At 42.9% G+C, this 15325-nt stretch overlaps 1 protein-coding gene across 5 annotated transcripts in view; it reads right to left on the bottom strand.

The window, feature by feature from the left end:
• Nucleotides 1–15325, bottom strand: part of KIF1A (kinesin family member 1A) — a 233028-nt gene that overhangs the window by 98877 nt on the left and 118826 nt on the right. For all 5 annotated transcript variants that reach the window (XM_073581223.1, XM_073581219.1, XM_073581220.1 and 2 more), the window contains exons 17-19: nt 11299–11378; nt 1223–1329; nt 1038–1121 (exon numbers count right to left, since the gene is read on the bottom strand). In XM_073581223.1, the coding sequence (XP_073437324.1) occupies nt 1038–1121; nt 1223–1329; nt 11299–11378 (271 nt within the window). The remainder of the gene's footprint in view (nt 1–1037; nt 1122–1222; nt 1330–11298; nt 11379–15325) is intronic.

The following is a 15325-nucleotide window of genomic DNA, read 5'->3' as shown; positions in this document are numbered from 1 at the left end:
TGGACACCAGAAAATATAGTGAAATGCAATGTCAAACTGTTCCAATGTGAAATGCAATGTGGAAATATTTTGATTTATAAAGCAGATGTAATTTTTGTAAATGCAGTAAAATACTTTTCCAAGTTTCAGAAGATTTGTTTAAAGCTAGCCCAACAGGTCCCCTAAGCCCCCCAAACTGCTACCATGTATTTATTGATACCTTTATACCCTTCCTTACAAGCCCTCTTGATAGTCTTATTGATTTCTTCTTATACCGAAAAAAAAAATATATTTTTTAACTGCAGTGGTGATAAAATAATAAGTGGGTGACTCGTCATGGAGCCATTGTTTTCCCCAGATTAGTCATCCTGCTGATTATGTTATCACGCCCCTGTGGGTGTGAGTAATATAAATTGTAAGTGCGGCATCACCGCTGGCTTTATGCAAACCTCGGCCTCCCCGACAATAAGCAGTAATGCAGGAATACACACCATCAGTGCATTCTGCATGCTTCGGAGGCAGTGATGACGCAGGACATAGCCAGCCGCGAGATTTGCAGAGCCAGCACATTTGCAGATCATGATATACATTGCCATTGAGGCGTGGTAACATGATTAGTGGGATGACTGAGGAAAACAACACCCCCATGACTAGTCACCCACTAACTAGCATATTGCCACCACAGTTAGAAAATATTTTTTGGGGGCAGTAGTCAATGAAACTATCCAAAGGACTTGTTAGGAAGGCAATCAATACTTGGTGGTGGTAGAGGGGTCTCGGGGAAACTGTCAGCGACCCACATGGGTACAATACATTTGTGGTCCTGCGACAGACTCAATCTGAGCACATTGATCAACCATTAGGATTCGTGGCGTGCCATTGTAGATATTGGCTTATTACTTCTCATCAACAAATCCATTATGTTGTGTTCTCCTAGTTATTGACTGAAGCCACAATGTATCTTCTTTATCTACTGGTTAGAAGCATATTTGCATTCCAGGTAGCTTCCGATGTTTCTTACTTATCACAAGACCAGAGTGCCGGGGACATATTCTCACCTGATCGTAGCACGCATGGCTCTGTTACTTTCTTTCCATTAACGTATGTGTCGGCCCCTTCACAAGGCTCAAGTGTCACCGCAACTGTGAGAAGGGAAAAAAAACAGCATTAAGTATTTCTTACTACAAATGATGTTTTCCATTACTGAGCTAATTTTTCAGCACAAAGTATTTGATCATATTACCTGACCCGCAGATCATCATATCACTCCGGAAAATACAGTGCTCATCACGGATAAAGTGTCCACTGAGGACAATGTCCTGTCTCCTCTGTATGTCCTCACGTCCAACTCTGCCGAAAGAATTGTGAAAAAATAATGCTTAGGTCATGTACCCAATACTCCGTCCATTTATAAGGAAGCTATCAGGACTACAAGCACCACTACTCTTACTGTATAATCAAAAAAAGTATTCTGTGCTCATCCTTTTGCTCTCTACTACTATTATTATTTCTGTTTCTATCTCCTGGACTTCTTCTATGTTATTAAATTCCAACTTTACCAGTAACCAACTTTTTAAGGCTCTGTTCACATGAGCGTTTGGACATTACGTTTGTTCATTTATTTTAGCAATCTCAATTAATACAAGAAGGGTTTAGTATTATCATAAACATATATCCCCTAAAATTGGTACTTTATTAGTAATAAAAAAACCACTAGTGTGGTTATACACCAAAAGAAAACGTGACAAATACAAAACAAAAGAAAAAAAAAAATTGTTCAAACAGAAAACCCACAATTGGGACAACTAGGAATCCCTGATAATTCTGAGCTTACACCTGCCTAGCTGCGGAGGTTGGCACCCTAGGGGGGAACGTTGTGGCGCCCCCGCTCAACGATGGCTATCCCTAGGGGCCCTGATATACCCTACAGCCGCTAATGATACCCTCTACCCGATAGCTGAGGGGACCCCTAATGCTAGACAGAGATATACCTGCTCTAAAGAGGATCCTGTGTCCCACAGAGATTAAAAACAATAGTAGAACACACTTGGCATCTGGTGGTACATATGGGAAATATACTGCATAAAGCTGCTCCACATGAGATTTCAATCAGATGATACACTGCATCGATGGAATGCATATATAATAATAGTAATGAGATTAATCACCAAATCCATGAAATTCATTCAGTGATGCCCCAGCCTCACACAAAGATAATAATCTACTGATGCAGATGGAGATCCACCTTCAATATCACCAACGGCTTGGTTCAGTGGCATCTCATTAATTAACATTTCTTTGATGCCTCGTTACAATCTGGCATAGCTTATTGAGCATATACTATTCCCATCCATGAGTAATGTACACAGAGTTGCAAAAGCGATACTCATCTTGTGTCACCCGCCACCTGCCATCAAATGGTTAACGCCTCAACGCGTTTTGCCTGCTTAGGCTCATCAGGAGGCCAGATAGTGCGATATTATGTGTCCCATGCAAGGTGCAATATCAAATGATGCTCTGCTCAACTCCTCTTTTTAAAACCGCCGCCATAAGGCGTGTATGTTACACCCACTCACGTGACATGGCGTCCCCGCGGTCTCAGGATGCCTCTATTAGACATTACCCCTGAACCACCAATCAGATATCTCAAGACAAACGGTCTCACCGCGCTCTCCAATGGCTGAGGCCGACTCCAACTTCCGGGTTTGTCGTGCAGCGCACACACCGCGCATGCTCCCCTCTCCCCCATTGGGATCAGCGCGTCTCATATTAAATTTACGGCATCCCCGCGGTCTCAGGATGCATTACCAATCAGATACCTCTAGACAAACAGTCTCACCGCGCTCTCCAATGGCTGAGGCCGACTCTAACTTCCGGGTTGATATTGCACCTTGCATGGGACACATAATATCGCACTATCTGGCCTCCTGATGAGCCTAAGCAGGCGAAACGCGTTGAAGCGTTAACCATTTGATGGCAGGTGGCGGGTGACACAAGATGAGTATCGCTGTTGCAACTCTGTGTACATTACTCATGGATGGGAATAGTATATGCTCAATGAGCTATGCCAGATTGTAACGGGGCATCAAAGAAATGTTAATTAATGAGATGCCACTGAACCAAGCCGTTGGTGATATTGAAGGTGGATCTCCATCTGCATCAGTAGATTATTATCTTTGTGTGAGGCTGGGGCATCACTGAATGAATTTCATGGATTTGGTGATTAATCTCATTACTATTACTATATATGCATACCATCGATGCAGTGTATCATCTGATTGAAATCTCATGTGGAGCAGCTTTATGCAGTATATTTCCCATATGTACCACCAGATGCCAAGTGTGTTCTACTATTGTTTTTAATCTCTGTGGGACACAGGATCCTCTTTAGAGCAGGTATATCTCTGTCTAGCATTAGGGGTCCCCTCAGCTATCGGGTAGAGGGTATCATTAGCGGCTGTAGGGTATATCAGGGCCCCTAGGGATAGCCATCGTTGAGCGGGGGCGCCACAACGTTCCCCCCTAGGGTGCCAACCTCCGCAGCTAGGCAGGTGTAAGCTCAGAATTATCAGGGATTCCTAGTTGTCCTAATTGTGGGTTTTCTGTTTGAACACTTTTTTCTTTTGTTTTGTATTTGTCATGTTTTCTTTTGGTGTATAACCACACTAGTGGTTTTTTATTACTAATAAAGTACCAATTTTAGGGGATATATGTTTATGATAATACTCTAAACCCTTCTTGTATTAATAATTGAGATTGTTGATATTCGAATCTGGAATGGTTGGTTTTCTTGTGGGCCCTATAAATTCAGATTTGTGGCTGGAGGATGCAAATCAGGCATTTAATGTAGGGGGGATACCCGAGAACAGCACTGGCCCTTTGGCTCTTAAGAATCTGTTTAATGAAGTGTATGGGGGATATAAAGATTTTTTGAAATCCTGGTGGGAGATTAGGACTTTGGAGAATTATTTGAAGAATCGGATTATTCCAAGGGGCCTGAGGATAAATATCAACCCTTCCCCCAGGATTGCCTCACCGGATTTGATGAATCTGTGGATTAAAAAGTCTATTGAGTCATCTATCAGATTCATGCAAATTTTGTTGGCAGAGGAAAGGAAGGTGCTTGAGAGGTCTACTAGTGAATTGAATAAACTGATTGAACGAGTTTTGAAATTCAAAGGGGATCCTGATTTTAACAGAAGGGAGGGGTTGTTACAAACTTCTGTTGAAAGATATCAGGCCCTGTTGAAAGAGCGAAAACATCTCCAGTTCCATAGGGACTTAAAGGACTTTAGTGAAAATCAGGTGTTCAATTATCAGAAAGAAAGACAATCTGAAGCCTCATTCTCTGATATTGACACTTCCGATACAGAAAGGACAGATAGAACACCGGGTGGTACACATCAGTATAGAGAGACGATACCAAAACAGAGATGGCAAGGTGGAAGGGGCAGATCTGGGAGGAGAGGAAGAGGGCCGTACAGGGTAGGGATGAGAACCCAAACCCCATTTTCAGGACCCAATTTTACATCTGGATCTGTTCCGCCCTCTACCTCTACTTCTTCCTCTTCTTCCTCTTTTTTGGAACAAGGTGCGAGGACGGGTTACCAACTAAGAACCCGGTTCAATCAATAAGGGGCCAGATTATAAACTTGTCCTTGCACATCCTTACGAGGGATGAGCAGAGTGTCCTCTCGAAAGGTTTGAACTTTGTACCAACCAATAGGTTCAACTGTTTCGAATGGGTAAAGGATTTAAACCTGTTCTGTAGGAAACTCAAATGGAAAAAGTTCTTCAGACACAATAGTCGGGAGGCATGTAAACAACAGGGCCTCAGTGAGGAAGACATTGAGGGATATGAGGCGCTCCTTGGCCTTCTGAGAGAAAATAATAGGGCCCCAATTGCTGGGAAGGGTCCCTTTACCACATTGAGAAATAAAAGTGAAAAGATGCCACCTCAGGGTGACATGGGGAATATTGATATCTTTGCCCTGTTGGTGGAGAGGGACCTTAAGAGAATAACAATACCAGAGTGGGAGAATGGCGATAATTTGATGGCAAGTGAGCGACCAGCTCTAGAGGCCCTCAAGAAAAATGATCAAATAGTGGTGAAACCCTCCGATAAGGGGGGGAATCTGATTATTTTGGATCATATTAAATATCGTACTATGTGTAACGCTATATTAAAAGACAATTCCACCTATGAGGTGCTGACGGGTAATCCCATGACTACCTACAAGGAGGAACTTCAACTTCTCCTGGATGGGGCTTTGGCTGATGGTTTGATTTCAAAAACAGAATTTGACTTTATCCTCCCCAAATTTCCATTGATAGCTACTTTTTATGCATTACCAAAGATACATAAGGGGTTGTCCCCCTTAAAAGGGAGGCCAATTGTATCGGGTGTTGACTCTCTGACCCAGAATTGTGGGATCTACATTGACCAGATGCTGCGTCCCTTTGTGGTTTCAACTCCATCATATTTGAGGGACACATCAGATCTATTGTTAAAACTAGAGGGTATACATCTTGGAGAGAATACCTGGTTGGCTTCTATTGACATAGAAGCACTTTATAGCAATATACCACATGAAGCAGGCATCAGGGGTGTGGGACACTTTCTGGGTCAGAGATCAATAGCATGTAGAGGGCATAATATTTTTTTGATATCCCTCTTGCGGTTTACTCTCACACATAATACATTTAGCTTCGATGGGAAATTCTACCACCAGCTCAGGGGCACTGCGATGGGGAGTCCTTGTGCCCCGTCGTATGCAAATCTGTTCCTGGGCTGGTGGGAGGAGACCATTGTGTTTGGAGGGGAGTAAAAGTGGTGGCACAGTCTGATATCTATGTGGTATAGGTTCATAGATGATGTCTTCGTAATATGGACAGGGGCAAAGGATCAATTCGAAGAATTTGTGAGGGAATTGAACCAGAATGATGTGAATCTTAGGTTTACCTCGGAAATTCATGAAACTGAAATACCATTTTTGGATATTAGTATTATAAAAGATTTAATGGGAGGTGTGTCCACAAGCATATATCGTAAACCAACAAGTACAAATAGTCTGTTGCATTGGCAAAGCCACCACCCAATTCCCCTCAAGAGAGGCATCCCGAAAGGACAGTTCTTCCGTCTTAGGAGGAACTGTTCTAGGAATGATCTATTTCACAAACAAGCTGGGGACATGTTCTGTCGCTTTAAGGATAAGGGGTACCCTAAACACATTCTAGACACAGCATATGATTTTGCAAGTAAAGCAAACAGACAGTCACTGTTGCAGAAACGTGAGGCTGAGGACTTTACGGAACAGATAAGGATCATTGGGACATATGATGTGGGACATCAGGAGGTTAGAAGAGTCCTGTCCAAACATTGGGATGTGCTCAGGCTAGATCCAGATCTCAAGGATGTGGTTGGTGAGCGCCCTAATGTCACGTTTAGGAAGGGTAAATCCATCAGGGACATTTTAGTCCACAGCCAGTATAGGAGACCATTGGTCAGTGGTACATGGCTGGATAGAAAACCCTGTGGTTTTTTTAAGTGCGGGGATTGCAGTTTCTGTAAATTTATGAGACCCGGGAAGTCATTTCGTAGCTCAAATGCAGGCAAAGTTTTCTATCAACAAGACTTCTCGAATTGCAAAACCACAGGGGTTGTCTACGTGGCTACCTGCTCATGCCCCAGGGACTACATAGGGAAGACCAGTAGAGAATTTAGGAGGAGAGTAGGGGAGCATCTGGGCGATGTTAGAAACAAGAGAGATACCCCACTTGCAAGACACATTTGGTTGTGTCATAAGGGTGATCCCGGTGATATTAAATTTAATATCATAGAAGTTGTCAAGATGAACACGAGAGGGGGTAATATGGACAAATTGATCCTTAGAAGAGAATGTGAGTGGATATTCAGGATGGAGTCTATGGAGCCGAGGGGGTTAAATTAACAACTTTCATTTGCCTGTTTCTTATGAGCCACAACTGATTCAAGTGACCCTTTTCGAGTATATTGGCCTTCTAGGTTTTGTATTGGGCTCCCTGAAAAATTTGGGAGTCCCATGTATTGTCATGGAATATTGTATGTATTATCCTCCTCTTTACCGTATGCCTGTATATAATAAATTTCATTATACCCCATGGTATCCCCACTAATTACAGTCTTTGAGATCGTTTATTACATTGAGTATTATTTTTGGTTCATCAACCTTGGCCGCATGTTCACACTGCCAGTTTTTGATGCGATTATATACTGTGATTTTCTCAATCACGTGCCTGGTGTGAAGTGCGCTTATGGGTACAATATTGGATACTCCTGTGGGGGTCCGGAGTGTGAGCAATACCGGAGTGGACGCTCTGGTCACTCAAATGAGAGACTTCAATGTGACGGTCACGAACTATATGTGGCACAATGAGAATGGGGATATAACGTTACAAACCTAACATATACATCCGACGGCGTTAATGTGAGACGCGCTGATTCCAATGGGGGAGAGGGGAGCATGTGCGGTGTGTGTGCTGCACGACAAATCCGGAAGTTAGAGTCGGCCTCAGCCATTGGAGAGCGCGGTGAGACTGTTTGTCTAGAGGCATCTGATTGGTAATGCATCCTGAGACTGCGGGGATGCCGTAAGGTTAATATGAGACGCGCTGATCCCAATGGGGGAGAGGGGAGCATGCGCGGTGTGTGCGCTGCACGACAAACCCGGAAGTTGGAGTCGGCCTCAGCCATTGGAGAGCGCGGTGAGACCGTTTGTCTTGAGATATCTGATTGGTGGTTCAGGGGTAATATCTAATAGAGGCATCCTGAGACCGCGGTGACGCCATGTCACGTGAGTGGGTGTAACATACACGCCTTATGGCGGCGGTTTTAAAAAGAGGAGTTGAGCTGAGCATCATTTGATATTGCACCTTGCATGGGACACATAATATCGCACTATCTGGCCTCCTGATGAGCCTAAGCAGGCGAAACGCGTTGAGGCGTTAACCATTTTATGGCAGGTGGCGGGTGACACAAGATGAGTATCGCTGTTGCAACTCTGTGTACATTACTCATGGATGGGAATAGTATATGCTCAATAAGCTATGCCAGATTGTAACGGGGCATCAAAGAAATGTTAATTAATGAGATGCCACTGAACCAAGCCGTTGGTGATATTGAAGGTGGATCTCCATCTGCATCAGTAGATTATTATCTTTGTGTGAGGCTGGGGCATCACTGAATGAATTTCATGGATTTGGTGATTAATCTCATTACTATTATTATATATGCATTCCATCGATGCAGTGTATCATCTGATTGAAATCTCATGTGGAGCAGCTTTATGCAGTATATTTCCCATATGTACCACCAGATGCCAAGTGTGTTCTACTATTGTTTTTAATCTCTGTGGGACACAGGATCCTCTTTAGAGCAGGTATATCTCTGTCTAGCATTAGGGGTCCCCTCAGCTATCGGGTAGAGGGTATCATTAGCGGCTGTAGGGTATATCAGGGCCCCTAGGGATAGCCATCGTTGAGTGGGGGGCGCCACAACGTTCCCCCCTAGGGTGCCAACCTCCGCAGCTAGGCAGGTGTAAGCTCAGAATTATCAGGGATTCCTAGTTGTCCCAATTGTGGGTTTTCTGTTTGAACACTTTTTTCTTTTGTTTTGTATTTGTCACTTTTTCTTTTGGTGTATAACCACACTAGTGGTTTTTATTACTAATAAAGTACCAACTTTAGGGGATATATGTTTATGATAATATTCATTTATTTTAGGAAAAGGCAAACTAAATCCATTGTATGCAAACAAAAGACGAAGAGGGTCGCACTAACTAGCATGGGGTCCATTTGGTGGCCGGTTTTTAAAGTATAAAAAATAAACTTTTTCTTCCGTTCTAAAAAATGGACCCCGTATTAATTAATGGGGTCCATCTGTTTTGTCTGTGGCATACCTGTAGTAATGGATCACTTATGCATGTATGGTTCTTAAAGCATTATGTACAAAAAGAAAGTCTGAACGGACAAGTGTACTAAAACCCAATACGTTCAATACACTGCTAGCGTGTCTCTCTCCTCTTATCCTTTCATGGGACAGATCCAAGTATGGTCTGGTATATGACATACATAAATATCTATATCCAAGGTGAGCCATTTATATGGATACACCTGGGTGGGCCATTTATATGGATACACCTAAATAAAATGGGAATGGTTGGTGATATCAACTTCCTGTTTGTGGCACATTAGTATATGGGAAGGGGGAAAACTTTTCAAGATGGGTGGTGACCATGGCGGCCATTTTGAAGTCGGACATTTTGGATTCCAACTTTATAAATGGCCCACCCAGGTGTATCTATATAAATGGCCCACCCTGTATATCTATGTAAAGTCAGGGACCAGACATTTTTGGAAAGTGACAATTTTTTGGATGGATATGAAACAAAGCAATCAAGATATAATTAAAGTATGGGCATTAAAGGGAACCCGTCAGCACAGATTTCTCCTTGTTAGTAATGGCAGGGTAGTGCAGTGTGAATTATTACCTACTAGATGGTGGCCCGATTCCTCTCACCCCCCTATCCTGGTATGCATGTTCCCCTCACCCCCCTATCCTGGTATGCATGGTCCCCTCACCCCCCTATCCTGGTATGCATGGCCCCCTCACCCCCCCTATCCTGGTATGCATGGCCCCCTCACCCCCCTATCCTGGTATGCATGGCCCCCTCACCCCCCTATCCTGGTATGCATGGTCCCCTCACCCCCCTATCCTGGTATGCATGGCCCCCTCACCCCCCTATCCTGGTATGCATGGCCCCCTCACCCCCCTATCCTGGTATGTATGGTCCCCTCACCCCCCTATCCTGGTATGCATGGTCCTCTCACCCCCCTATCCTGGTATGCATGGTCCTCTCACCCCCCTATCCTGGTATGCATGGTCCCCTCACCCCCCTATCCTGGTATGCATGGCCCCCTCACCCCCCTATCCTGGTATGCATGGTCCCCTCACCCCCCCTTTCTGGGACCAGAAGATGCCAGGCGCGAGACGAGAGGATGGAAAGAGTTCGGGGGCCGTCTGAAGGTAAGTATATCACAAATTTTTATTTTAATTCTATTTTTTACAGATTTATGGTACCCAGGGTTCGGAGGAGTCTCCTCTTCTCTGGACCCTGACTACCATCCGCACATTAGGCCGCGACCAATCAGCGACGCAGAATTTCCGTTATAGACAGATAGACAGAATTAGACAATTATATATATAGATGTAAAATATTATTATTGCAATTTGCAGTGTTAACGCATATCAGATCTATTCCCACCGCGTCACAGTGGGTTCCACAGCACTAGACAATCACAACTGTACTAATTGTCTGTGCTTTAATCACACACACTTCTCCTTGATGGACAAAAATTAAAGGGATTTTCTACTACTTGACATCCTCTTTTGCATGCCTCAAGTACGTGTAACAAAATAAGAAATAAATGATACTGGTGCCACTCCGATCGCTGTGCCATCTTTGGCGATCTTGTGTCGTGCTTATGCCATGTGATCACTGTAGCTTATCTGTCTGACGGAACTGTGAAGGCTGCAGCCCATCAGTGGCCACTGAGATAGGCTGCAGTGTGCACATGACATGACATTAGCAATATCACCGGATTGTGAGGGGACACAGCATTTAGAGCAGAAGAGCAGCACCGGTCCGGAAGGCAAATATGCATTTTTTACATTTTACTAAGGACATCGGTACTGGAAAAGGGAATCTGTCACCGGGATTTGCAACCAAAACTTAGAGCAGCATAATGTAGGTGCATAGACCTTGATTCCAGCAATGTGTCACTTACTTGGCAGATCTATCAATTCTATGAATGCTGAGCCCTGTGTAACCCTCCTCCTCAACACACACCACTGATTGGCAGCTTTCTGTATACACTGGGTGTAGGCAAAAGCTTTCCAATCAGTGGTGGGGGTCGGGCTGGACTATCTGACAGTAGGTTGACTTGTCTTCTAGTGATAACTTCATGTTAATAAAGCAGTAATTTTATCAAAACTAGAGCAAATAGACCAGTAAGTGACAGATTGCTGGTTTCAGGGTTTCTACCACTACATTATTCTGCTCTTAGACTAGGTGATAAAAACCTGGTGAGAAATTCTCTTTAAGGAACATTGGATGTGATTACAGCTCAGACAGTGACTACAGTAACAATAGTCCATCCTATTCTTCATATACTTACACAAGATGCTGAGTACACACTATTGTATGCCATACCATGAATTGTGTCCATGCAGATATTATGTACTTCTATCACATATATGACTTATCATGTGTCTGTTCTCACCTTGTGAAGCCATCTTTGATGTAATATAATAGACACTCAGACATTAGAGGATCTTCATTGAGATTTACAAGGTGTGGAGTCTGAGAAAAACGAAAAAAAGGAAAGAAGACATCAAATTTAATAAGATGCAATAATATTGGACATTGCATATAAAACATAATAGCGGGTAACGATGCACATGTACGACACAGCAAGAAAACGTCTGCTTACATACTGTATATGGATTACTACTAAGGACAGAAAAGAGACACGTGGAACTCAGAAAGATACAATGGCCCCAATACATCAAGCAGATTACATTAGAATTCTGGCATATGACTGTTGAAAATTTTCCTAAATTTTTGTGCAAATCAAAACTGCTGCAAAACTTGGTGACTCTGGGCATTTTTACACCATTCCCTGTTAGTTCGGGTGGAATGGAGCTTGGCTAAGCCGCCTGACAAATTTATCATAATTTATACCTACAAAATGCCTTACATTTGGCTGGAAATCTATGCCAGGTCCTGACTCAAACAACATTTCTGGCAGAGGTGCGCGGCATTTGTAAGATGTGCCAAATTCATTGAGAGGCACACGGTTTACCAAGACTTACATGCTACAGTTTGGAGCTATGCCTTTCAGCACAGTCTGCTGTACAATCTCACTCTTTTGCACCGTCGTACATTTGTCAAAGTTTTGCAGAAATGTGAAATTGATGGCCTATTCTGAGGATAGGCCACTAATCCCTGATTAGTGGGTATCCGACCACTAGCACCGATATGGATCAGTCTGTTGTTCTCCAGCATATGTAAGGCCTCCTTTCATTCTTTTCCAGGCACATTTTATATCTAATTACGGTATATACAAAAGTCCTCCACAATAAAGAATACCGTAAACTGAAGGGTTAACACTTCTATTATATGAATTATTACACCATTATCTTTGAATAACCTAATCTATATTATAGGAACAAAAATAAAAATGAAGTGACTTTAGAAAATATTTTTTCAAAAATATTGTATTTTTATTGACCAGTATAAATAAATATTTCAGAAATTTTACAGAATGATAGGTACAGGAAAACAGAGGCTGAAAAAAATCTACCCGTAAAATAGTAGAATCACAGTATATTCTTCTCTTGGAAACACAAATATAAATTAGATATTTAATAAATATTCAAAAAAACATGCTCAAGCTCTAAACACCATACATAAAAGCATAGCGCAAAAAATTATTTTAAAGCCCTTGCAGTAATATTTATAAACCACTAGGTGGCGCTACTGCCATACCAAAAGGGTATACAAATTTAAATAGCTTATAAACAGGTTCCAAAGATAAAAGAATATATATACTGGGTTTTTTTTTATCACTTAAACAACATATTACATCAGAAAAATAATCCCATTGCTCATACAGATCTTTCAGACAGATCAGCGTTTTATATGCAGTAACATAATCCTAGTACATAAAGGATTTTTTAACAGACACGGTAGTCAGATACATTGCGATCATGAAGATAAAATCAAAAAGGGGGTATTTCCCTGATAGAATACAATAACCACGGGGATTCCTTAGAGCCTTCTGCCCCGACGAGCGCAAAGTATCTGACTACCGTATCTGTTAAAAAATAGCTTGAGCATTTTTTTAAAAATATTTATTAAACATCTAATTTATATTTGTGTTTCTAAGAGAAGAATATACTGTGATTCTACTATTTTACGGGTAGATTTTTTTCAGCCTCTGTTTTCCTTTGCCTATCATTCTGTAAAATTTCTGAAATATTTATTTATACTGGTCAATAAAAATACAATATTTTTGAAAAAATCTTTTCTAATGTCACTTCATTTTTATTTTTGTTCCTATAATATATATTAGGTTATTGAAAAATAATGGTGTAATAATACATTTTATATCCGCTGTGTTTAGTATTGCAGTTCAAAAGCATGGGACTGAGCTGCGATACCAAGGACAGCAACTACAAAATGAACGATGCTATGCCTGGTAAGGCTCTGGTCACACATCCATTTTTTTTTTCTGTTTGACTGCTTTGTTTAAAACAGATTTGCATCCTGTGTATTACTGTTTCACCATATTTATTTGTAATGGAAGTGTCACAATTCCTCGTATCTGACTGTCTGGACATAGTGAATGGCAGTTCTGATGTCCTATCTAGGACAGGGGCGTGTTGAGCTGTCAGTATGGTAATGGACAGCCCAGCCATCCAATTGGGTGCTGGGGCGTGCTGAGCTGTCAGTGCCTGGAGTGACAGTCTGAGGCTAGTTGGGGCTCCCTGCCCGCCCCATCCGGTCATCGCCGCCTACTATCGCACATGGACGCTTGCAATCTGCGCACCCTATCTTTAGCATAGGGTGCGCAGATCGTGCGCTGGCCGTGCGCTAGTAGGATTTTGGCGTGCACTGCGCTTTTGAAGGTGCGCTCGTGTGTGCCGAACGCAGCATGTTGCATTTCGGCACTCTCGGCGCACCTTCAAAAATGCGCAGCACACGCCAAAATCCTACTAGTGCACGGCCAGCGCACGATCTGCGCACCATATGCTAAAGATAGGGTGCGCAGATTGCAAGCGTCCATGTGCGATAGTAGGCGGCGATGACCGGATGGGGCGGGCAGGGAGCCTGCAGGGGGCGGGGCTTAGCGGCGCCGTGCTCTGCGTCGAATAAACGCTAGTGTGAAAGTAGCCTAAGGGTACATGCACACGCTGCGGATTGGGGTGCACGGATTTTGTAAATTCCGCAGATAAATCTGCAGGTCAAAAGACCTGCAGTTTTACCTGCAGATTGGCCTGCGGTTTTTCATCTCCACAATGGAGGAGATGGCAAACCGCAGCGGAATCCGCAGAAAGAATTGACATGTCATTTCTTTCTGCGGTTTCAAAACCGCAGGAAAATTGCGCGGAAAAATCCGCACCGTCTGCACTGCGGTTTTTTATTCCCATAGGGAATACTGTACACCGCAACAAAAACTGCTGCGGACCCACAGCGGCCAAATCCGCTGCGGAACCGCAGCAGAATCCGCAGCGTGTGCACACACCCTAAGGGTTCCTTCAAGCCCTACTGTATGCCAGGGCTTCACCTATATGTTTCTTGTCCTGGCTATTTAACCAGCTCTATGCCTTTGATTGCTGCCAATTGTAGCTTTGCTCATGAGGTGTGTGCGCTGTGTGCTCCTTGTCTGGTATTCCAGTGTTTGTTGCTCGAACTAGGATTTGTCTTGACGATCCGTTTGCCTACCCTTTTGTTGTGATCCGCTACCTTCTTGGACTGTTTCCTGACCATGCCTTTGTCTCACCCCTCTGTCTATGATGTATTTTCTTGGCATTTGATCTTGGACCTCTTGGGAACCCAGCCTCACAGCTTATCCGTGAGCAGTGACTGGCATCTCAGGAAGAATAAGAACATTTTTTTTTCCATTCTATAAGAATGACACCAAATGGAAACTAGATGGACCCCATTTATTTGAAACAGGAATGCACAAGATGGTAACGCTGTTTATCTGTTCTGTTTGTTCTAAGCGGGACAGAAACAGAAAAAATACATATACATGTGAACTGAGACGAAAGAATGAAGGGGAATCCAACAAACACTGCGGATGCTTCATTCAGCCAGCTAGTATATGTATCCCACTTAATGAACACCAATATTAACAACTAGCCTAAGGATAGGCCATCAATACGAAAGTCCCGGAAAACCCTTTTAAAATGAAAGTTGATAGTATTTCAAACTGTATAAAGAAAGAATCGAGGAAAAAAAATGTCCTAATGATTCATATGACATTTGGCATTCACTGTATTTGACATGCACAATCCACTGAAGAAGAGAAGAGGCCGGGAGGTAGAAGAGCACACCAAACCTGCACAAACCTCTTTTGGGGAATAAACCCCCACAAGTTCCGAGTACATTTCCAGAGGTGCAGAGATGATCTGATAATCCCACGGAATGAGAATGTGAGTGATTGGGACATAAGACAGCGAAAATAACACAATGGCAACATAAATATTCACAACCTTCGGCTACGTACACAATTGATTAAT

This window comes from Dendrobates tinctorius, unplaced genomic scaffold, assembly GCF_039654945.1.
Source record: "Dendrobates tinctorius isolate UK_male_01 unplaced genomic scaffold, ASM3965494v1 ptg000069l, whole genome shotgun sequence".
Classification (NCBI taxonomy): Eukaryota; Metazoa; Chordata; class Amphibia; order Anura; family Dendrobatidae; genus Dendrobates; species Dendrobates tinctorius.
The sequence above is the reverse complement of the archived record's forward strand: the minus strand, read 5'-3'. Positions and strand labels throughout refer to the sequence as shown.